At 39.9% G+C, this 23,386-nt stretch overlaps 1 protein-coding gene across 1 annotated transcript in view; it reads left to right on the top strand.

Annotated features, from left to right (window-relative positions):
* The first annotated feature begins 4,824 nt into the window (after window positions 1–4,824).
* Window positions 4,825–23,386, top strand: part of DYTN (dystrotelin) — a 49,802-nt gene continuing 31,240 nt past the window's right edge. The window contains exons 1-7 of the mRNA XM_055345072.1: window positions 4,825–4,843; window positions 9,501–9,575; window positions 12,608–12,809; window positions 14,745–14,830; window positions 15,339–15,439; window positions 20,401–20,472; window positions 20,709–20,872. Of these exons, the coding sequence (XP_055201047.1) occupies window positions 4,825–4,843; window positions 9,501–9,575; window positions 12,608–12,809; window positions 14,745–14,830; window positions 15,339–15,439; window positions 20,401–20,472; window positions 20,709–20,872 (719 nt within the window). The remainder of the gene's footprint in view (window positions 4,844–9,500; window positions 9,576–12,607; window positions 12,810–14,744; window positions 14,831–15,338; window positions 15,440–20,400; window positions 20,473–20,708; window positions 20,873–23,386) is intronic.

The raw sequence follows: 23,386 nt of genomic DNA, 5'->3' as shown, positions 1-23,386 counted from the left end.
AATTGCTGGGTCGTAGGGCAGGTCTATTTTTAACTCTTTGTGGGAAATATCAGAAAGGGAGACAGAACATAAAGACTCCTAACTCTGGGAAGTGAACTAGGGGTGGTGGAAGGGGAAGGGCGGGAGGTGGGGGTGAATGGGTGAAGGGCACTAAGGGGGGCACTTGACGGGATGACCACTGGGTGTTATTCTGTATGTTGGCAAATTGAACACCAATAAAAAATAAATTTATTATAAAAAAAAAGAGAGAGAGAGAGTGCAAGCAGGGGGAGGAGTCGAGGTAGAAGGAGAGAAAAAAATCTCAAGCAGACTCCACACTGAGTACAGAGCCCAATGAGGGCCTCAATCTCATGACCCTGAGATCATGACCTGAGCCAAAATCAAGAATCATTTAACCAACTGAGCCACGGAGGTGTCCCAGAAAATTCCAAAGGTTTTAAGAGCTGTGCCAGAAAGACAAAAACCAAACATCTATTACTCATTATAAATCACAGTGTTACAGAAAGACAAACAAGAGAAAAGAGGTCTTATTCTTGCCTTTGAGGAGCTTGCTTTCTAGTAGAGAAGAAAAATAATATAAAAACCAAGATGACCACAGTTTGTGCTTATAGCTGTGGATAAAGTAGAGTGATGTATAGAAACTACTTCAGATAGGGTAGTCATGGAAGACCTCAATGAAGCCTGAAGGATGAGTTTGTACCTTTGATCAGTGTCTCCCATCCTACCTTCCACCTCCATCTCTGGTAAACACTATTCTACTCTTTGTTACTATGAGGTCACTTTTTTTCTTCTTTTTTTAAAAAAAATCCACCTATAAGAGAGATTGTGTGATATTTGTCTCTGTGTCTGGCTTATTTCACTTAGCAAAATGTCCTCCAGATTCATCCATATCATTGCAAATGGCAGGATTTCCTTCTTTTTTAACGCTGGATAATACCCCATTGTATATACATACCACATATTCTTTACCCACTTATTCATTGATGAATACTTAAGTTATTTCCATATCTTGGCTACTGTGAATAATGCTACAATGAACATATGAATACAGAGATCTCTTTGAGATACTGATTTTGTTTTCTTCAGCTATATACCCAGAAGTACCATTGCTGGATCATGTGGTAGGTCTATTTTTTGAGGGATCGCTACATTGTTTTCCTTTTTTTTTTTAAAGATTTTATTTATTTATTCATGAGACACACACACACACACACACACACACACACACACACACACAGAGGCAGACACCGGCAGAGGGAGAAGCAGGCTCAATGCAGGGAGCCCAGTGTGGGACTCGATTTTGGGACTCCAGTATCACACCCTGGGCCAAAGGCAGGCCCTCAACCGCTGGGCCACCCGGGCTGCACTCCACATTGTTTTCCATAATGGCTGTACCAATTTACATTCCTGCCAATAGTGCCCAAATGTTCCCTATTTTCTATTTTATCTTGAGTCAATTTTAGTAACTTAATTTTTCCTTGAGAATGTTCATACGTATGTAAATATGTATATAAAATTATTCTGTAAATTATATAAGGGGCTACCTACACATTTTAGAGTGCAATGTGTCAAGACTCTTCTTTCTCTCTTGGGAGTTGGAGTCTTCAAAAGTATATGTAAAGAGCTATCAGATAGAGGGTGAACAGAACACTGGCTGCCTTAAAAAATAGCACTTGTGCACAATAAGCAATGGTCACCCAGTTTCTGGTTGGTGTGGAGCCTGTTATGTCCAAGTCAGGGCACGCTGTGTAGAAAGTTTGAACCCTCTTCCTACCTGCTTCCTCAGGGCAGGGCTGCTTTGTTTCAGAAGGTAAAGAGTGTCAATTACAAATGATGATTTATGAAACTTACTGCCATATCAGTAAAAAAAATGCCCCCCAGTTGGTTACCTGTGATGTGGTAAAGTTGCAGTAGCTGGTTTTGATTTACAACCCAAAATATTCTATGAAAAAGAAAAGTCTTAATGTGGCTAAGTCTACTTGAGCTTGAACCAGGAGGTACAAAAGTAACTAAAAACTTTCCATTAACAGAAGTGAGTGAAACCAAAATCGTCCTGGGAGCTTTTATCCCAGCCTGTCTAAACAGCCAGACTGAGACCTCAGACTATCAATCGCCCATTTGCTTAAATTTCTTCCCAACAAACCCTAGTTCATTTGTATGTACTTAAATATCGGTCTATCTAATTATATCCTTTTGACTAGAACTTCAGACTTTCTTTTTTTTCTTTTTCTTTTTCTTTTTTTTTTTGATGTTAAGATTCTTGAGGCACATAATTAATCAACACCAGGGGGTTGCTCAGGTCTCCGCAAGGCAGCATTCATAAAACATCCCAACTCCTTCTATTGCCAAGGTATAATGGAACATCAAATTGTAAATATGATTTCAACTTTCAGTCTCCAGCACCCAAAAGACAAAGACTTCATGTGAGATAAACTTACTTTCTTTCCACATCTGTTCCCAGAAAATCAATATAATTTATATAGGAAAAGGCAAATGATGGACTGTTTTCTCCCCTCTTCTTGCTCCATTCTAACCCCATTATTAATCTATTTTTTATTCCTTAAAATGTCCTAAGTTTGTTTTTAAGAAACCAGTAGTATGATACTAATGCTTTACATAAAGTATTGGCTATCTTTGGATATCATACTTTTGAAAACTGATTTTTATTATGAGACATTCCAGAGTGGATTAGTGACCATTTATCATAATTGTTTTAAGTGCTTTAATTCAGACCATAGATTCCCAGACACTCTGGCTCTCCAGGGCACAGAGAAGTAAAATTCTCATATACCCACGCATTGGGTTCTAACCCTTTTGAAAGACATTGAAATCTACTCCTTACTTCCCCAGCAGTCTGAAAATATTAGTGGTAAAGTTCTAATATGTTTGGTCATGAAACATCATTTCTTAATTTATAAACCTTATTAGGATTCCAACAGGTTTATTTTTAATTGAATTTCTTAAAAAAGAAAGACATTTTCAGATGATACTTAACACTGGAGGAAATGTGCACTTGTCCCAAATTATGACCATTTTGCCTTGTATTTGGTGCCTTTTAAAAATGTGTAGCGGTACCTCTGTGTTTATAACAGAATTAATCAGATGAATTAGATCCCATTTCTGGGTCGCTCTTATCTAGGTTGGTAGTAAGGTGGCCTTACCTGGGATATGGAGCCCTTCTTACCATATTCTAATCTCTATGTCAACCCCTGCTCTCCACACACCCAGAATATGCTTTACCTGCCTCTCCTACACATGAAAGTAATACAGAAATAGCCTGCTGTAACCGAGATGTAGGAGTAGCTTTAAATTATTCAAGATCTTTATTACTAATGAATGCACTTTTGTAAGGCCTTAAAAAGGGTTGTAGCTTCAATGTCACTGCTTTGCATGAAATTGCTGGGCAGTCAAAATAAGACATCAACTCTCCATGGAAATGCCACATCTGGAAATCTGTTACTACTCAGCTCTTCCCTCTTCCAAAACTGCTGAGTAACCGATACAGACTTTGGCTAAACTGGTTCCCAATAAAGTAAGGAAGGTAAGGAGCTGGCGAGGAAGCAGATCACTTTCATCTCTAGCTGTATTGTTGATGGAACGGGAGGCTAGACCCTTCTGCACCTACCTGGGGGCTTTAGGAAGAGCTCGGGGGAGCAGTTCTACACCAAAAAGAGTTCTAATCTGATTGCTATAACTTTTCAAAATAAATCTTACCTGAATATATTTGGAACCTTCCTAGTTTGGGGCAAGTCTGGGATTATCACTACTACCATCATATTTTTATGTAGCTAGTGCAGTCAGTTTTTGTTTGTAATACTCTTCGTGCCATTGATTAATTAATACATTAGAAGAGGAGGAAAGTACTATTTAAATTTACTTATCATGCAACTTTTAAAAATAGTTCTCAACCACTTATATTTTTAAAAATTATTTTCTTAGAACCATATAAGGTTCTAAGAAACCCATTTACCCATTCTTTTTGGTAAGTTAAAAAATGTGTGTGTGTGTGTGTGTGTGTGTGTAGTTTAACAATAGTTGCAACATGAAACAACAGGTGGCTAATTGAATATTTTTTTAAAAGAAGAGAGAGAGATTATTTATTTATTTATTTATTTGAGAGAGAGAGAGAGCACAAGCAGAGGGACGGGCAGAGGGACAGAGAGAAGCAGGATCCCACTGAGCTGGGAGCCCAATTTAGGGCTCGATCCAAGCCCAGGATCCTAGGATCATGACCTGAGTGGAAGTCAGACACTTACTGACTGAGCCACCCAGGTGACCTTGACTATTCTTCTTAAAATAAAACATTAATTGAATTCTGTGTATACACACACATACACACACACACACACATATGTATGATAAGGTGTTCAAATGGATAGTGTCTGTCAGAAATTTAATATGAAGATTATTTAGCATAGTACTATTAGAAATTTAAGCATTGAGAGCTTCAAATTTTGTCCTTAAAAATTCAAGTAAATTTACATTTTCTTGAGGTGAGATTAAAATTATAATGCTCAACAGTTCCAAGTATTCACTGTATTAGTTTCAGGAGCTGTTCTCAGTTGCTGAGATACAGCTCCAAATCTCCACTAGGGTGGCCAATATATGAAGCCTCTACCCTAACATTCCTTTTTTGTATCCTCCCAAAAAATTACTCTGTGAACACCTTTTATTCTTTGTTCCACAGGTGAAATGACTTTGCCTAGTTGTCTTTTTGTTCTTCCATCCTTACTCTTCTACTGCAAAAACCTTCTGCTTAAAATATTGATTTATTTCCAGTTACAGAGACCCTTTTACCATCTGCCATTCTAAGAAATTCCTGAAATGGACCCAGATAAACAAGGTGAGTATTATTTTCAAGTTTGTGAGCACAGTTTGTAAACAAAAAAATGAGGCACAGATGTCGTATTTTCAGACTTCTGAGTTGCAGAAGAGTAGACGTTTGGTATCTGGCAGAAAAAGAAACTAGTGGGTGATTAAAGAGATTTTCTTTTTTTTCTAAGCAAAAATTCGTAGTGTATGGAAGAGTATTTGGTCTATTGTCCCCAAGCACCAAAAGTAATTTAACAAAAGATTTGTTCTCAATATAATTACACTTTAAATTACTAATCAAATATACAAAAAATGGCTTATCCTATTTTTATGTATTTTCATATTTTATTATTAAAACATCACTGTAGGGGATCCCTGGGTGGCTCAGCGGTTTAGCGTCTGCCTTCGGCCCAGGGCGTCATCCTGGATTCCCAGGATCGAGTCCCACATCGGGCTCCCTGCATGGAGTCTGCTTCTCCCTCTGCCTGGTCTCTGCCTCAATCTCTCTCTCTCTCTCTCTCTCTCTCTCTCTCTCTCACACACACACACACACACACACTAATAAATAAAATCTTTTAAAAAATCACTGTATATATTTTAATGTCAGGGACAAGTTCACAGTGCTATGTGAAGCCAAAGTTGGGTGATTTGATAAATGAGTATGAAGACACTAATTCCCCTTTCTACCAATACCACTTAATGCCGAGATAAGCCCAGGATTGGCTTGACTATTTTTTTTTTTTTTTAAGATTTTATTTATTCGTTTGAGAGAGAAATACGAGCATGGGGAGGAAGAGGGAGAAGCAGGCTCCCTGCTGATCAGGGAACCTGATGCAGGCCTTGATCCCAGGACCCTGGATCACAACCTGAGCCAAAGGCAGATTCTTAACCGACTGAACCACACTGGCTTCTGACATTTTTATTACTGAATCTAGTTTCAGCCTTATTCTGCTACCTGAAATCTAGATTGTTAACTTCACTTGTTTTATAGAAAATTATGTACTATCTCAAGTTATTTACCTAAAAGCAACATTACGAATGATTCAGATCATCTCTGGATTTCCGAAATTTAAGCTCTTATTGTACTAAGTGTCATACAAAGCAGTAGATAATCCATTCAAAGCCCAACTTTCCCTAAAGCAATGTTTCCCAAGTTTTGTGAGCCTCAGAGTCACCTGGAGAGTTTGTTAAAATGCCAAGTTCCACCTCCAGAGTTTGTGACTCAGTAGGCCTGGGCTGGCGTCTGAGAAGATGCATTTCTTTTTTTCTTTTTCTTTTTTTTTTTAATTCAACTAGCCAACATACAGTAGTACATCATTAGTTTGAGATGTAGAGTTCAATAATTCATCAGTTGTGTATAACACCCAGGACTCATCACATCACATGCTCTCCTTAATGCCCAACACTGAATTACTCCATCCCCCTACCCACCTCCCCTCCAGCAACCCTCGGTTTTTTCTGTAGTTAAGAATGTCTCCTGGGTTTTCTCCCTCTCTGACGACTTCCCATTCAGCTTTCCCTCCCTTCCCCTATACTCCTCTGCACTGTTTCTTATATTCCACATATGGTTGAAATCATATGATAATTGCCTTTCTCTGATTGACTTACTTCACTCAGCATAATATCTGAGGACATGCATTTCTATCAAGTTACCAGGTGATACTGATGCCACTCACCTGGAGCCACACTTTGAGGACCACTGGCCAAAAATATCTATTTCTGGATCATCCCACTAGAGATGATGGACAGTCGAAACACAGTTTATTACATTCTTGGAATCTATAGAAAGTGACATATATTGATCTGGCTAAGCAAAAATAAGAATCCTTTAAACCAAAACATGTTTTGCAGTCAAATTGGCTCCATGAACAAGACCATATGTAGCTTGTATTATTATTTCTTTAAGTATCTAAAACTGTTTTCTTCATAGCTTTGGGCCTCATACATCACGCAGTTTCTTCCTTTCTTGAATTTTCTCCCACCAGCAGGAGAGGGGGAGAAAAAAGCCCTTAGGAAGCATAGCTGGTAGTGAATCACCTGGGATACTCATTCATTTTCCACGTTGTACTCTATCACAGCTTGCCATGTTATGCTGCATAACTTCATCAGATGACACTGCAAAACATAATTTGACAGGAGTGCAGTGGGCCAGATGGTGGAGCAGCTACAGAATCTTTCTTCCACCAACGGCAGCATCTGGGAACCTGCAGAGCTCCTAGTTTGCTGATTCTCTGCATTCATTTGGTGCATCTGAGAGGAACCAGGGCACAAAAACTGGCCAATTTCCAGAAGGAAAGAAAATGTTGGGCATTATATTTTTGTAAACTATTTCCACACCATAATGACTACTCTCAATTTGTTTTCCTGATATAGGGCAGAGGTGTTTCTGTCTTGTTCATACTCTTAACACTGTAACTCTTAACACTGACTCAGCTAAAAACCGAAAAGCATTTTCAAAACATTGGGAAATGTTAAATAACAAAAGATTTAGGGCAAAATGTACCTTCTTTGATATGGTTGCACCTGTTCAAAAAAGGGGGGGAAAGGACGTGGAGGGTTCTTAAAAGCACTTGTTTGATGACATTTTAGGCACATTCACCTGAAGTGTCTTCCATTCATGGTCATATATCCATCGCTGAATTAGTGTATGTTCCAGGAGAAGCTTTAGGTGTGCTCTAACTTTCCAAAGGTGGATCTGAGCTGGTTTAGCACCATATACCCCTCAGTAGTTTAGCATAGTGCCTGGCACTCAATATCCATATGGGTAACAGCTAGGACTTTCCCCCCACTACACTCCAGGGCAAGAAATATTATTTTCTAAGCCAAAACCAAGTCATTGTAGCTTGGTATGAAATATAAACTCAGTTAAGTTTGGGGAGGAGCCATCCCCTTAAGGTTCTTATGTTGAACATCTGACCTGAAGTATTCAGAACTTCCTGTCCAGTCATCAGCCTCTGTCCCCCTTTAAGTAAAAGGGAGCCATAGCTAGAGCAACACTGAAATCAAGATTGGTTTTAAGGCAAGGGAGAGTCCAGAATGTGTGTATGGATCAAGGAGTTGGAGCTAGGAGAGAGGATGAGATTGAGGGTTCAGAAAGTGGGGGATCCCACTGGTATGTGACATAACAAAATCCCTCTCCACGGAAACCTGTTCCTCTGGCCACCCAGCACCCCTTCAGCTTTCTTCTGGTGGACCAGCACACCTGTTCTGCTTTGGAAGAACAACTCACCTTTGATCTTGGTCTGTGAAATTTTATTAGTATTGATTCAAACTCTCCCAATTCCATGAGTGGCTTTAGTTCTCTGATGGGCCTTTCATATGAACACCTGGGTGGGCTGACATCAGGGTGACCCCTTAAACACAAAGAAGCTGTTAAATCTTCCAAAGGAGTAAAAAGAGTTTAGATCTTGGAAAACACACAGGAATGGACATGGAAAAACTGCCTTTTCATCCTTCAAATTTTCCCACTTCTGCAAAAATAAAAAAGAAATCAATGTCACCATAAATTATCCTGCCACATACACTTGAATCGATGAAATCCACTGAGCAGCCTCTTGTTTTGTTTTGCTTTGTGGTCTATCTACTTGGCAGCAGCTAAAGGGCTCCCTGTGTTTCTAGTCACAAACACGTCTCCAGCACACGTACATATTTATCTGATGAAGAAAGTGAAGATCAAAAAGGAAACTAATTTCCCCCAAAAGAAAAAAGAACTAATCATGGCTGCAGAGCTTTCTCTTCTCCACCGGACTATGAAATGGGCTGAGTGCCTGGTAAGCGCTCAGAAATGTTAGACCTTGTTGTAGTGATGGTGGTGGTGGTAACTCTCAAAAGAAGGTATATAAATAATTCTTTTCTGATTAGAGAAATAACATATGCTCATTATAAACAAATTGAGGTGATATCAACAGGTAAAATGAAAATAACTATACTAAGAATTCAAACAACCAGAGATACCTTCTATTAACAATTTGACAAATGCCCCTACAAATTAAGCTCCACATGGCAGAAATTTGTATCTGTTTTGTTAACTGCTATATTTCAAGGGCCTGGAATCATGCTGGGGCCATTTAGTAAGAGTTCAATAAATATTTGCTGAAGGAATGAATGGATGGAGAGCTTTTGCGTCATTTTCATGTATACATGTGTGTACATCTGACTAGAATATATTAACAAAGTTGAGTTTATATTCTACACAGAGGTTTTTATCCTACTTACTTCATAAGGCTATTTCCTTTTTAAAAAATATTTTATTTTATTTATTTATTTGAGAGAGAAAGAGAGAGAGAGAATGCACATTGCAGGGGTGGCAGAGGGCTGGTAGTGTAGGGCAGAGGGAAAGGGAGAAGCAAACTCCTCACTGGAGAGAGAGCCCCAGAATAGGGCCGATCACAGTACCCTGAGATAATGACCTGAGCCGAAAGCAGAGACTTAACTGAGTGACCCAGGTGCCCCAAGACTGTTTAAAAGCTTACTAGACTCAGAGGATGTCCTGTAGGGTCATTTGCAGTTTAGGACACTGTAATCCATTATTTTTGGTTCCCAGGTAGGAAAGAGAGCTCTACACTTTGATTTCCTCACGTACAGAATGACACAGGGCTACATGATCTCTAGGATTTCCTTCTCTGATATGGGATTTATCTAATGAGATGGTCATTATCCATCCATAATGTTTCATGTTTTCTTTACAGATGCTCTTCACAGTATTGAGAATTCCACTTACAGAACAGCCTTCAAATTACGTTCAGTGCAAACTCTGTGCCAACGTAAGTACAGAATCTCTTTTAAAACTTGAAGTAATCTGATCTTGATGTGTGATGTAAAATTCACAGAGAAAACAGAAACTCCCCCATGCAAGTGACTGCTGGATCCAGAAGTTTGGATCTATGTGTTTACCTCATTAACAGAGCAGATGGGGGTGGGGTGGGGGGTGGTACATCCTGTATGTGCCATCCACCTGTAGCTTTGCTGCCCAGAGAGAGAAAATAATTTGTGAATGAGCATTTAATTTTTTAAAAGATTTTTATTTATTCATGAGAGACACACCAGAGAGAGAGAGGCAGAAACACAGGAAGAGGAAGAAGCAGGCTCCACACAGAGAGCCCGATATGGGACTCGATCTGGGGTCTCCAGGATCACACCCTGGGCTGATGGTAGCACTAAACCGCTGAGCCACCCAGGCTGCCCCTACATTTTTTTTTTTAACTTTTCCTACTTGGTTTCTGGATTTTTTTGTGTGTGTTTGTTTCCTTTTCAGTATACCAACATCGATGCAAAATAAAATTATAAAATAAGTTAGTTTAGAATCTACACTTGTAGACTTAACCATGAAAGTCTAAAATCCCTTCTACTACATAAGATTTGCATTTTGAAATTGAACCCCTCTCTCTGAATATGCAAAAGTACGTTCAGATGAATAGTCCTTAGGCCACAAATCTCAAAACTATCTCAATAATTCTTTGAGAACTGCTTTTTTTTTTTTTTGCATTAAATTTATATCTGGTTGAATGCTATGATTTCCTTTTCCTATACTGGTATGATGGGCAAAAGAAGATAAAATTTGGTAAAAAGTGTTTATTTAGTGAAAAAATTCTCCAAAATGAAATAAAATGAGTCCTGTGTATGAAAAACAACTGGGGGCACCTGGGTGGCTCAGTGGTTGAGCCTCTGCCTTTGGCTCAGGGCAGTTCCTAGAGTCCGGGGATTGAGTCCTACATCGGGCTCCCTGCATGGAGCCTGCTTCTCCTCCCTCTGCCTGTGTCTCTGCCTTTTTCTCTGTGTCTCTCATGAATAAATAAAATCTTTAATCTAAACAAAACAAAACAAAAACAACAGGGTTTCAACCTATCTAAAGTTATTGATTTCTAATAAGTTTAGTATTGCATTAAGAAAAGCACTTCACGTGAAGTGGTTTATGACATTTATCAGATCCAACTTTAAAGAAGTTGTGTTTTCCAAGGACATTTCTCCTGAAGTTTGGAATTTTGTTCATAGTTTGCCTTCTGCCTCATAGGTTATATAGACGGTGGTTTTCAAATTGTGCTTCACAAAGTGCCTAGGAGGGGGAGTAGGGCAGGAAAAGAAGTAAAGACAAGTGAGGGAAACCCAAAAGACCATCTCTTCAACCAATGTGACTCGTTTTCTCTATTTTCCCTATTGCAGTCTGTAAAAGGGTCCTATGAAGAAGGGATCCTCAGCTTTAAAGAAAGGGTGGGGGGTTGTAGTTTGCGAGGCAGACAAACTCACTTCTAGCTATTATTTAGTATTCCAGGGATCACCATAAGGCAAAACATACTCACCAAGAATTTATCCTCAACTATGCCATTTTCCGGGGAGAATTTCTCCCATTAAAGAAAGTTAGCAGCAAACGTTCGTGGACGCCTCCATCGTTAATGCCTGGCTGTGGACCAACAGTCAATTTTCAGGATCTACCTTTTCGAATATTACCCCTAGAATTAGAAACTGATACTCATGGGGAATATTAACAATACACAAAACCGGTAGTTCAAAGGTCTACCTAGAAAAGATATCCAAACAATAATCTGAAAACAAAAAAGTCCCCAAACCCTAGATAAAGCACAGCGTGAGCTCCAGACAGCAGGGTCTCCGAGCACCACATAAATCTTGAGATGCACGCACACCACCGTTATCTGTTGTGCTGTAACACTGCACTCGCAGCAGAAGACAAGAACGCCCTGTGTACAGCACGCCGGCCAAGGTGATGAGTTCTGCGATTGAATAACGATAAAACAGTTTGCAGGCCCCACCACCTGCAGCCAGGTTTTTATTAAAGTCACATCCTAAAACCTACTCCTCACGTCTGTAGACTCGCCCTTGAAAGCAGGATCAGAGAACAAATAAAAAATTTTATTATACTTGCTAGATTTCTTATCTGTGAGGCTGATTTACGAAGTAGAGGAAAGCGCAGGGTTTTATCATTCCACAGACTGAAGCATTTTCAATGCCAGCAGCGCTGGGTGCCACTGACATCCTCATCTCTCAGACGGTACAAGTGGGTGTTTATTAATTTTGTCTGTTATCCTCTGTCTGCAAGAAACCATAGGGTTAGCTCTATTTCATTCTTCCATGTATTCATTGCCTTGTAAAAATTTTAGGAGGTGGTAAAAACAAACAAACAAGAAATAAACCATTATTTTTTTGTAAGCAACTTTGGCTTTATTAAGTGCCTTCCTAGATAATAATATCGATGGAACCAAGATCAACAAGAAGAAATATCGTTGAGGCAAGGACAGGACCTGAAGAGTCTGATAATTCAGCAACTGCTCTTTATATAAAAAACACTCGGCTTTTTAACTTAGGCAATTGCATCGTAACACAATATTCCTTCTGAAGCAAGGCTGTGGACAGGGAAAACTATATTTGAGCACGAAAGGTAAATTTACTCAAATCGCTTAATAAAGAATATAAAAAAATGTTTTCACCACTTCTCAGCACAGTGCCCTAACTTTCCTGGAAGGCTATTTTTCAATATTCTCACTTTTTTCCCCTTTCAATCTCATTCAATAAGGCAACATCCTAGAGGTTCCCCCGGGAATAATGTTATAACTAGGCTTTACTAACAGATGTGCTTTTCCCAAATCAAATCTGCTATCAGATTGATAAGGTCTGAATTCTACACATCCCAATAGTGGTCATATCCAACTCCCTCTAAAGAAAACAGCTGCCATTGAAAAAAGTCTCAATTAAACACTAGATGACATTTGCTTTATTTGAAGTCTTTCTTTGAAGCCTTTGCTCCCATTGGAAAACTAGACAATTTCTTGTTTGCTTCCCACAGTGGACTTGATGCACAGCTCTCTGATTCAGCACGTCCTCCTACGTCACAACTTCTGGGAAGTGAGAGAGAGGCCCCTCCCTGTGCAGCAGCTCTTACCGGCTCTTCAGGAGCTGTTTCAGAGAGTCGGGGTGGAAAAACCAGGACAGGTGCATTCCAGAGCTTCAGAACTCACTCTGAGCCTTCTCACAATGATGTATGACAGGTGAGGGTGTGAAGGTCATGCTGTGACCTCAAGGACAGTGCTTAGTCACCATTGGTCATTGGCCACCATCTAAGGCCTACTTGAGGTTTGATACATAAGAAGGCTGCTCTGTTTTCCACAAATGTATTATTCATTCAGGATGAGGATGAAGAAGTACATGTTTATCAGCTTCACTAATATAAATGACCGGTGGATGGCAAAAAGGGAAAAACAAATCCTCATTACTTTTGTCTCGTGCAAACTCATTTCCACCCTGGACACACACACACACCCCCCTTGCTGGGGTGTGCATACAGAAAAACTACACTTTTCTCTTGTGTCCTCAGTAGCTTATTTCTTTGCTCATTTCTTTGTAACCAATTATCAGTTTTTGTTTTGTTCCTCAGGTGCAGTAAGGTTGATGAACCTATGTGTGAGTGGCTAACCTATTGTCTTAATCTGTTTGGGCTGCTACAACAAAAATACTGTAGAGAGGGTGGCTCAAACAACAAACATTTATTTCTCACAGTTCTGGTGGCTGGGAAGTCCAAGGTCAAGGGGCCTCCCATTTCGGTGTTTGCTGAGCACCAGCTTCTTGACTTGTAGAGGACGATCTTCTCCTCGTTGTTGTGTCTTCATGTGGTGGAAGGGGTAAGGGAGTTCTCGGAGTTCTCTCCTATAAGAGCACTAACACAGTTCACGAGGGCGCCATCTCATGACCTAATCATCCCCCAAGTTTAATCACCTTGTTGGTGAGAATTTCGACATAGGAGTTTCAGGAGGATCCAAACATTCAGTCCACTGCACCCGTAAGCCAATTTAGACCACGTCAGAAGTTTGGTTATGCATGCCATGGAGTAAATGATGTGTGCATGTCTGCGTGTTTCCCTTGCTCTGGGGTCTACCATTCCTTTATCCCTTTTCATTCTGTTTACCTAATGTGCCTTTGACTCAGTAGGCTTCATCTTTTAGAATGGAGTTTTTTAAAAACCGTAGTAAATACAAGACATTTGAAAAGTGCAGGAAAGAGTAAAGAAGAAATGTCACCCCAAATCCTGACTCTCAGAGGCAAGCACAGTTTAGCCATCTGGCAAATTTCTACAGTGTTTCCTTTTCTAGTTTATTATTTTTTTATTGCACAAATAATATATAAATATGTTCTCAAGCTTTTTTTTCATTATTTCAGACTCCTTAAGCATCACACTTTTGAAGGGGCACCTGAGGGGCTCAGTCGGTTAAACTTGATTTCAGCTCAGGTCAGGATCTCAAGGTCATGAGGTTGTTATTACTGGGCGTGTAGTCTGTAATAAGATTCTCTCTCTTCCTGTCCCCCAGCACTTCCCCCCACAGAAAACATTTTTTTTTGCAAAAAAAACCCCTATAATATTAAGCTTTTGACTATCATTTCTAATATCAATGCCTGCCTCTAACAATCCTCTTGCCTTTGACACATTGTTTTGCGGGTTTGGATCTACCCAGCCAGTGAGCAAAGGATGATTAGGCTCTAAGTAAGGGCCTGTGACCTGGTGGATCTTTTATACAGATGTTTGCTCTTTTTGCCTTCCTTTTGTGCTTGTATCTTTCTTTGGTTTCCAGATGTGTGCATCCTCAGGAAGTGACCCTGCTTGCTCCAGGAAGACAAGATGCATCTCTCTTTCCCTAGGGCCCAGTGCAGTGCTTAACACAGAGGAGGCCCCCAGTAAATATTTGTTGGGCACATGAATGAATGAATGAATGAATGATGAAATATTTTAATTCAACTTGTCATCTGTCTAAATCTAGTTATAGGAAAACAGGCCATGGAAAAACGTGAACTTGAAAAACAATAATAATAAAGAAAAGCGTGACCTTGGAAAATGATGTCAGAAGTATTCACTAACATAGTTTTTATAAAGCACTTCACCCAGAATCACCCTGCCTTTCCCATTCTTGTCTCTGTGTTTTGTGGCCGTGTAGCACAGGAACGGGTTTGCTCAAGCTTGCACCTGCAGCTGCTGCCCTGATTGCTCTGTCCGGGGACAGCCCTCTTACAAAATACAGAGGTAACACGCGGAGCAGTTTGAGTGTATCAAGTGCGGTGACCTCCAAATCTCCAATGCACTATCTTCTTCACTCATTCTTATTCCCCTGCCACATGGCTCTTGTTTGATATGTACTCAGCATGACGGAAGTTTTCAAAATGTGGATCTCTGCTTTCGAATTATTCATAACTTGGTCACCCTTGCTCTTTATTTGTGTGGGAATTAATTCAGACACACAAGTAGTTATTATTCCTTTAAAGACTGGGACTCTCCTCACAATGCCATTTACCAACCTTGTGGTCTTCCTCACTGATGTGCTGAATTACCAAGAGGTTGAAATGTGAATTGGTTTTCATTAGTTATCAAATCACCTCATTTGGGAAGCCTACATACTAGCAAGAAATGTAACTTTCTCTTCCTTTTCCCTTCATACCTACAAATAAACTGTTTAGAATTCAAGGCACATATTCTTCCAAGACATATTGCATGTATTCAGTTTAAAGATTTCTTTTCCGCTTTGTATGTCTAGCTCTTTTTCAGCTCTATGCAGAAAATAACAGGGGAGGTTATGATTCTGGGGCACGCATGACTCGAAGCACTTTGAGAAACCTACTAACAGATCTACAGCAGGTAAATCTCTAATACTTAAGAATTTTCGATTTGTTCCATTATATTAGCCACCTTTGTTATGAATCTGATTTTTAGAGTGTCAGTTCTCCCTTAATACAGTTCTCCATGTCATTCCTCCCCTCTCTAGCCACTTGCTGTTACCGGAGCATAGGTCTGAGCTCTTACAATCACTTCCTAAATCAAGCTTCTCCTCCCTCCAACTTTGCCCCCATGCTGTAGTCAGTGACTTTTCCAAAATGTAAATGTCAGCCTCATGCCCAAAATTCATCATTGGCCATGCATGTCTATAGAACAAAATCTAAATTCCTTAGCAACATATGAAAAGCTTTCATGATATGACCCAATCCTTATCTTTTCAAAAAGATGTAAAATCATAATTTTTATAGGAATATAAGATGAACATGAGTCCAAATGTGTATTTAATTTATTAATTGAAAGAGGGTATCAGTAAGGTGTTGCAACTAGTTGAAAGAAATAACCAGGGACGCCTGGGTGGCTCAGCAATTGAGTGCCTGCCTTTGGCCCAGGGAGTGATCCTGGAGACCCGGAATCCAGTCCCACATCAGGCTCCCTGCGTGTAGCCTGCTTCTCTCTCTGCCTATGTCTCTGCCTCTCTCTCTCTCTCTCTCTCTGTGTGTGTGTGTGTGTCTCTCATGAATAAATAAATAAAATCTTAAAAAAAAAAAAGAAAGAAATAACCAAAGAATGAGCAAACTGTTAGATAAGGAATATTAAAATGAACTTGCAAGGTGGATGAAAGACTGACTTTTGGGGAAAATTGGTGGTGGGTCCTCAAACAGGCTGAAATTTATTTGCATGTCTACAGAAGAGAATTATTTACATTTCAATCCATTTTCTACAAGTTAACTTTAATTATCTTGCAGAATTGTAAAATAGCTTAGCCAAAGGCAATGATGTATATCTCTATATGGTCAGGTATCACCATTGAAAAGATCTCTAGTGGTTTCTTTTGCTTATTCCATAGTGTTTAATTTTTCCTTGCATTTTATGCCAATTTCACTCCTATATATCAAAATCTTTGCTCTGACCAACATGTGCCAAGTTCTCCGCAGCTGACCTACAGTTCCATCTATCAGCAGCACCACTGCCAATAACCTGGCAAATACTGTCCATCTTTCAAGTCATTCAGATTATTAGTCACCTTGTCACCAAGAGCTCTTTAAATCCCTATGCATAGCTTTGTTAGAGCACTTGTTGAATTTTGTTACCATTATTATCAGATATATGCCTTCAACACTAGACTACTTCTCAAGGGGAAAGACTATATTGCACTCATGTTTATGTCTCCAAGGGCTTAAAAAGTGTGTAGTAAGACCTTCGACCAAACCTTAATGAACGAATAAATTAAATGCAGTGCTGAAGACTCAAATAGTTAAGATTTTCATCATTTCCTATGCTTTAAGAATGTACAAATTTAATATTGTTTTTATACTTGAATTTAGCCTCCTTAAAGTAAATACATTACTTAAATGTTACAATGACATTAAACGATGTATCTGAGCAAGAACTACATATGGGTGAAGCACACTCCAGTTTGTCTTATGTAGAAGGGGTTGCTGTCCCAGTATACCTTTACCCCTGCTTCAGAGATGTCTCTGCTGTTCTTTTTTTTTTCTTAAGATTTTTTTTTCTTTTTAATTCGTGAGAGACACAGAGAGAGAGGGAGAGAGAGAGGCAGAGACACAGGCAGAGGGAGAAGCAGGCTCCATGCAGGGAGCCCAATGTGGGACTCGATTCTGGGTCTCCAGGATCACGCTTGAGGCCAAAGGTGGCGTTAAACCACTGAGCCACCCGGGCTGCCCTCTGCTGTTCTTCAGAGTAAAATCCCCACACTAGATTTTCTGTGCTGTGAAGCTATAACTTTCTGTCATTTTTCTCCTGGGTCTAGGTTATAAGGAGGAAAAGAGTAATCTTTTCTTCTGTTCATTGTAAGGTTCTCTGGCTGGGACCCTGTCAATTAGACTGACAAAAGACAGATTAACAAGAGGAGAACAAACAAAAATTAATTAACATGTAGATGGCACATACACATCGGAGCACCCAATGATGAGTAACTCAAAGGGCTGACTAAAACTCAGGCTTAAATACAGTCTAAATTAAAGAAAGGGAAAGGGGTTCTGGACTTCCCGATGGGGAAGGAAAGTGATGAGAAGGTGACCAGGAAAACTATGGTGAACATGGGTTGTTTAGTAAAGTTTGTTGTGAGGATTTAAGTTGGTACCTTCTCCATTAATAAGAGTTGTTAAGAGTCCTCCTCTTCCTGGTAGGGAGAGAGAGATACCTTTGGAAAATGTAAATTTCCCTCATAAGTGTACATTTTCTTGAAAAGGAAAACTTGTATCCTACTTTTTGAGATTTTCCCGCATCTGCTGGTTTTCATTAGCTGTTAGCTTAAAATAATCCATATGCCAAAGAGGCACATTTGGGCGTGGCATATTCTGGTACTCTTCAGGACCAAGAATTCTGAGCTGAAGATAGTCATGAAGGGGTGGGTAAAGAGGAAGATTATCAGAACTCTAGGACACAGAGTATAGTTTAGAAAAACCTATCCAGGGGCACCTGGATAACTCAGTCTAAGCATCTGACTCTTGATTTCAGCTCAGGTCATGATCTCAGGGTCATGAAATTGAACCCCAAGTCAGGTTCCACACTCAGCAGAGAGTCTGCTTGAGATTCTTACTCTCTCCTTTTCCCTCTGTCCTGTTCCCCTGCACTTGCTCTCTCTTTCTCTCTCTCCAAAATAAGTAAATAAATAAGTCTTTAAAAGAGAGAGAGAGAAAGAAAAACCTGTCCAAAATTACCTGTGCTTTGATTTGAAATTAATATTATTAATTATTATGATCAATAAGAACATAAAATTATATATATATTAAAATTATAATTTTATTTATTCTAGAAATCCCAAATAACATTCAATATGTTCATATTTTTTAAATGGAGTGATGATTTTTTAAAAATTTGGAAAGTTAAACATCAGGTATAGTTACTTCAGAGCTGTTCTGGTGGTGGTGGCAGCAAATAAATCCCGTTGCCAGCTTTCTGGTGACTCTCAGGCATATCTGCCATAGCAGAGATACTACCCCAGCATTCCTCACGTCTTAAGACTCAAACTGGTGGAGAGCCAGAGAGAGTGGAAAAGTCTGTCCACCCATTTATGCAGTCAGACTTATAAGACTGGAGGGCTTAGGTGAATATTATGAAAATGGGTAGTCTGGGGGGCATGTTCCTTCTCCTTGTGCTTACTAACTACTGTAGCCCCAGACTAGCACCCCATCCAACAAGCCCTACAAATCTGCCCTTGTTCCAGGCTCAACTGAGGTCAATGGGCTGCTGAAATGGCAGCTCTAGAAATGCTGTCTCCCACCCATGCATTAGTACACGCCTGAGAAAATTCTTAGGATGGTGGAAATTTGCATAGCAAATTATCATCCCATTGACTTCCATTAAGAACTCAGAGATGGATTCCCATAGAAAATTCCAGGCCCCACTGTGTGATTCAAACCACTCCCCAAAGAATCAAAATTATCACTACAAGTGGCTTTCTTGCCTGTGCTGGCATGCCATCTAGCCACACGCAATCTTCCAGAGCACACCTGCAAGAAATTAGTCAAATGGGCAATTAATCCACAAAATCTTTGTGCACATACTTAAAGCCAAAATGGAGGTTAAAACCCACTACAGAAGTGAGTTTTCTTACCAGTAATATCAGAATTGCAGAGTTAGCAAGTCAACCCCACCTGATCCCCTTCCCTTATTTTACATGAGGTTAACCCCCTTTCCAAGGGCTCAAGAACACCCTCTAACTAAGTATTCAGTTAGTTCATCAACACTCACAGGCCAAAGTATGGGAAATGAATTAGTTTTTCAGACGAAGGACAAATGACATAGGGAGTAGTTACTTATGTTCAGCTGGTGACTAGGTTATTATCAATTTAAAGTACAGCTGTCTTGTCACTATTACGCAAATGTTTGTTGACTCCTGTCTGGCTAATTGTCAGCAAAGTGGTTCTAAGTGCCACTTTCCTGATTAGAAGAATGTTTATTCGAGTTGATGGACTCAGCAGGGGGGTCTTCAAAATTACTTTTGAGCTTGCAGGCAATGCCTCCTGACAGCCTGTGCTGTACAAGACATCAGACGTGAAATTAGGACTCGTGACCACATGGGCATAAATGGAGGTGACAGGTACACGTATCTGTGCATCTAGATAATGTCAGAGCCAAGTTCCTGGCCATCTTGGCAGTCACAAGGGGATCTTAGTCCCTGAGTGAAACTCCTTTGGTGACAGTGATTGAAAGGTGGAAACCATCGCGTGAGCCATCACAATACTTACAACATGTGTCAAAAGGACAAAGCTTTGTGAGCCCCCCTCAACAGAGTAAGCAGTCTTGAAGTGAGATCTCAATTCTGCAGCTAAATTACTTTTTATTTTTGCCCAGAGCAAAATGTTAAATCTCAAGCGCCCCTTGTTTTAAACAGGGATAATGATGACAGCTCAGAAATTGGTGTTTGTTAAAATGAGATGATATGAAAGTGTTCAGAAAGGTTTTTCTTAAAAGTGCTCTGAACATAAGCATAATATTATTGTTATATGTAGTTCATAAGTGAGGGCAAAGCAGGGTGAAAATAATATTGCTGGGATCATAAGGAGTGAAACGATGGAAACTGTCCCCATACTGCCATGATGGCTAGACTCTTCTCAGCCACCCCCTTCCTTACAGCCCCACTTCTTTTCCACTTGTTCAGCGACTGTCCCCATTCAGGCATTGCACTAAACCCATATATTTCTTGTCTGCTTGGATGGCGGCAGTTCATCCCGTCTCAGACACCAAGTACTTGTGACTCCATGGCTGCAAGTGCCACTACTCAGGTGTGCTGATTCCAGGGGTCACATATTTCTCCAGCTTCTCACGACTGACAGGGGGTTTCCTGCCTCTTGTAGATCCCAACTGTCGTGGGGGAAAGTCGCGCTCTGTGCTCTGTGGAAAGTGCTACCCGCAGCTGTTTCCAAGGGGTGAGTGCCACATGAATGTCCCCAGGAGTTGGGGCAGACACATATGCTGACCAGTTCAAATTAGGGAACTGTTACTCTGCACAGCATCCCAGACAACCTAATCTAAGATACAGACTTGCCTCTGACTTTCCATGTGATAAACTTCTTTGGCAGAAACAGCCAGAAAAGAAGATGAAAATACATTTTCATCTACACCAGAGACCAAAGTCATGCCTAAAAAACACATTGTTTTTCAGGTGTTAAGCTCAACAATCAAAGAAGAAAAATTCTTGTCTTGGCTACAATCTGAGCCTCCCATCCTCCTGTGGCTCCCAACCTGCTACCGGTTATCTGCCACTGAAATGATCACTCACCCTGTTCGGTGTAGAATCTGCAGGAACTTTCCAATCACAGGACTGAGGTACAGTCACTCATCAATATTTCATGGAGAGTCGTTCTCCAAATGGGTCTGGGGGTGGAGCTGCATCTCTCCAGGTCCTTCTCACACACTTGGAACTCAGTTGATATTTTGGGGTCAATAATTTTCTGCATGAGGGATCTTGGTGGACAATGAGTTATATTTTATCTTCTACAATTAATGGAATATTAAATTCTTCTGGTGACATGTGGTCTGATCAATAGACATTTTTATGCCTCTACGAGGAACATGTTTTTGCTTCATGCAACATTTTCATGGAAAATGTTTTTGCTGTTTTTGCAAACAGACCTTTTAGATATTTTAGAATCATTCATAAGGGAATGGCAGTAATAATAATAGTTTATTTAGCGTTAAGTAGTAGGCTGAATGGTTCACATGGATAATTTCATTTACGGACTTGTTATAACCTCTATAAAAGGTGGTATTATTTGCAGAGAAGCTAAATAACTTGCTTAAGAGAAGCGAAATAACTTGCACATGGTTAGCAAGTAGATGCGGGCAGTCTGAATCACGACTCCCTGCTTTGCAACCATGATGTTATGCTGCCTCCCAGTGTAGACAACTTGGAACAAGGTCTCAGGATCCAAACGAATAATCAGGTTTTGTGGGAGCAGCTCATACCAGATATTCACTCTGCCCAGAGGAAAGGGTAGATTCAGAAGCTGGGTTTGGAGGTGGGAGATTCAGATGTTTCCATAGCTTTGAGGATGATGGTCAGAACCTCATCTTAGGAAAAGGTGTTGTTGGTCTCTCATAAATAAAACAATAAGGAAGTGAAATTGTAGTCATTAAAGACTTAGGGAGGAAAGAAGGAAACCAGCAGGTCTAAGCCAAGCACAGGGACGCCATTATCAAGGTGAATGAGTGCAGGTAGAGGCTGAAGGTAGACCGAAACTGCTAAAAACAAGTCAAAGAAAGCGGTGCCCAGAAGGGGCCAGAGTGAACACTTAGGGACTCTGTTCCTCTTCACATCCTGTGCTTCCATATCTTAACTAGCCCAGATGGTAAACATGCTCCCCGTGGATATAAAATATGTCTGCTAGATCCAGTAATAAGCTGAAAATCTTATTTTAATTTTGCCAAGAAAATGAACTGGGTTTGCAGAGAATTCTGAGGACATGGTGAAATTTCACTCATGAAAGCCTCTTTGCAAATAACTATACTTTAAACAATATAACATATAAATGGGAAGGACCATTGGAAACCAAACAGACCGAACCAAAGAAATCTCCACACTATGATGAAAAATAAACTCTTTTTATATTGAACAGTGGAGGAACATAAACATGATTTATCATGCTATATGCATATTATAATCATTTACCCAGTAAACAAGTAATTCATTAAGTAGTTACTACATGTCATGCACTGGACCAGGTACAGAATTCACTTTGCAATCATACAAAACACAACTTTCACGTTGAAATGTTTTTTCAAAATGATCATGTATAACATAAAACAGATATTATTATTCCTATTTTATAAAGGGGTCTCAAAGAGTTTGAATGACTCCAGTCACACCAAGGCAAGGGCAAGAAGTGCCATTCTTTAAGTTTCAGATTACATCCCTTTCTACTGAGAATGAAATTCACCTTCCTCTTAGCAATGCCTCCAAGCAAAACCTCTTTCCTCCAAGGCAATGTAGGTTCTCAGATATGCAGATAGCTGGGTGACCTGCGCAAGGCCATTAACCTCTCTGGACCTTGGTTTCTTGTAAGTAAAATAAGGAAGGCTGGGTCCCATGGAGTGCTAGGCTTCTTTTAGCTGTAACCTTCTGAGTCTATTAGAAATTGTTAGAATTTATTAGAGTCCTAACCTTAAACTTGTGTTTTTGGCTCTCATAAACTCCAGCAATAGCCTCAAGGCTTTAAGTTTTAGTGAGATTAATAAAGTCATTTTAGAGCAGAAGTGTTTGAAGACCTAGAGGTAACAGGAATAAGGCAAAGGCTTAACCTTCTAAAGTAAGAGAAAGTACAAAGACCAGAGATTGTTCCTAAGCCGGTGTTATATTTTAGCAGGACATGTCACATTTACGCTCTGTAATAACCATGGAAAGTTGAGGTGAGATTGGGAAAAAAAAAAAAAAAACAACTTCATTCTTTCTTGGTAAAGACATCAACAGACCAATCTCATTATTCACAGTATACCTTTCCTCATACCTGTAGCTAGTTTCTGAGCATAAAGGAATTAATGCAAGGTTAGGGGTCAGTGTATTGTCCTAGATGAATCAACTGCAACCATATGGTAATGCTGGATAATGTAGCCAGTACTTATAAATAATCCTTATTTAAAATATTGTTATGTGGGCAGCCCTGGTGGCACAGCAGTTTGGCGCTGCCTGCAGCCTGGGGTGTGATCCTGGAGAACCGGGATCGAGCCCCACATCGGGGTCCCTGCACAGAGCCTGCTTCTCCCTCTGCCTGTGTCTCTGCCTCTCTCTCTCTCTCTCTGTGTCTCTATGAATAAATAAATAAAATCTTTAAATAAAATAAAAAT

This window comes from Nyctereutes procyonoides, unplaced genomic scaffold (genome assembly GCF_905146905.1).
Source record: "Nyctereutes procyonoides isolate TBG_1078 unplaced genomic scaffold, NYPRO_anot_genome, whole genome shotgun sequence".
In the NCBI taxonomy this organism is placed as follows: domain Eukaryota; kingdom Metazoa; phylum Chordata; class Mammalia; order Carnivora; family Canidae; genus Nyctereutes; species Nyctereutes procyonoides.
The sequence above is the reverse complement of the archived record's forward strand: the minus strand, read 5'-3'. Positions and strand labels throughout refer to the sequence as shown.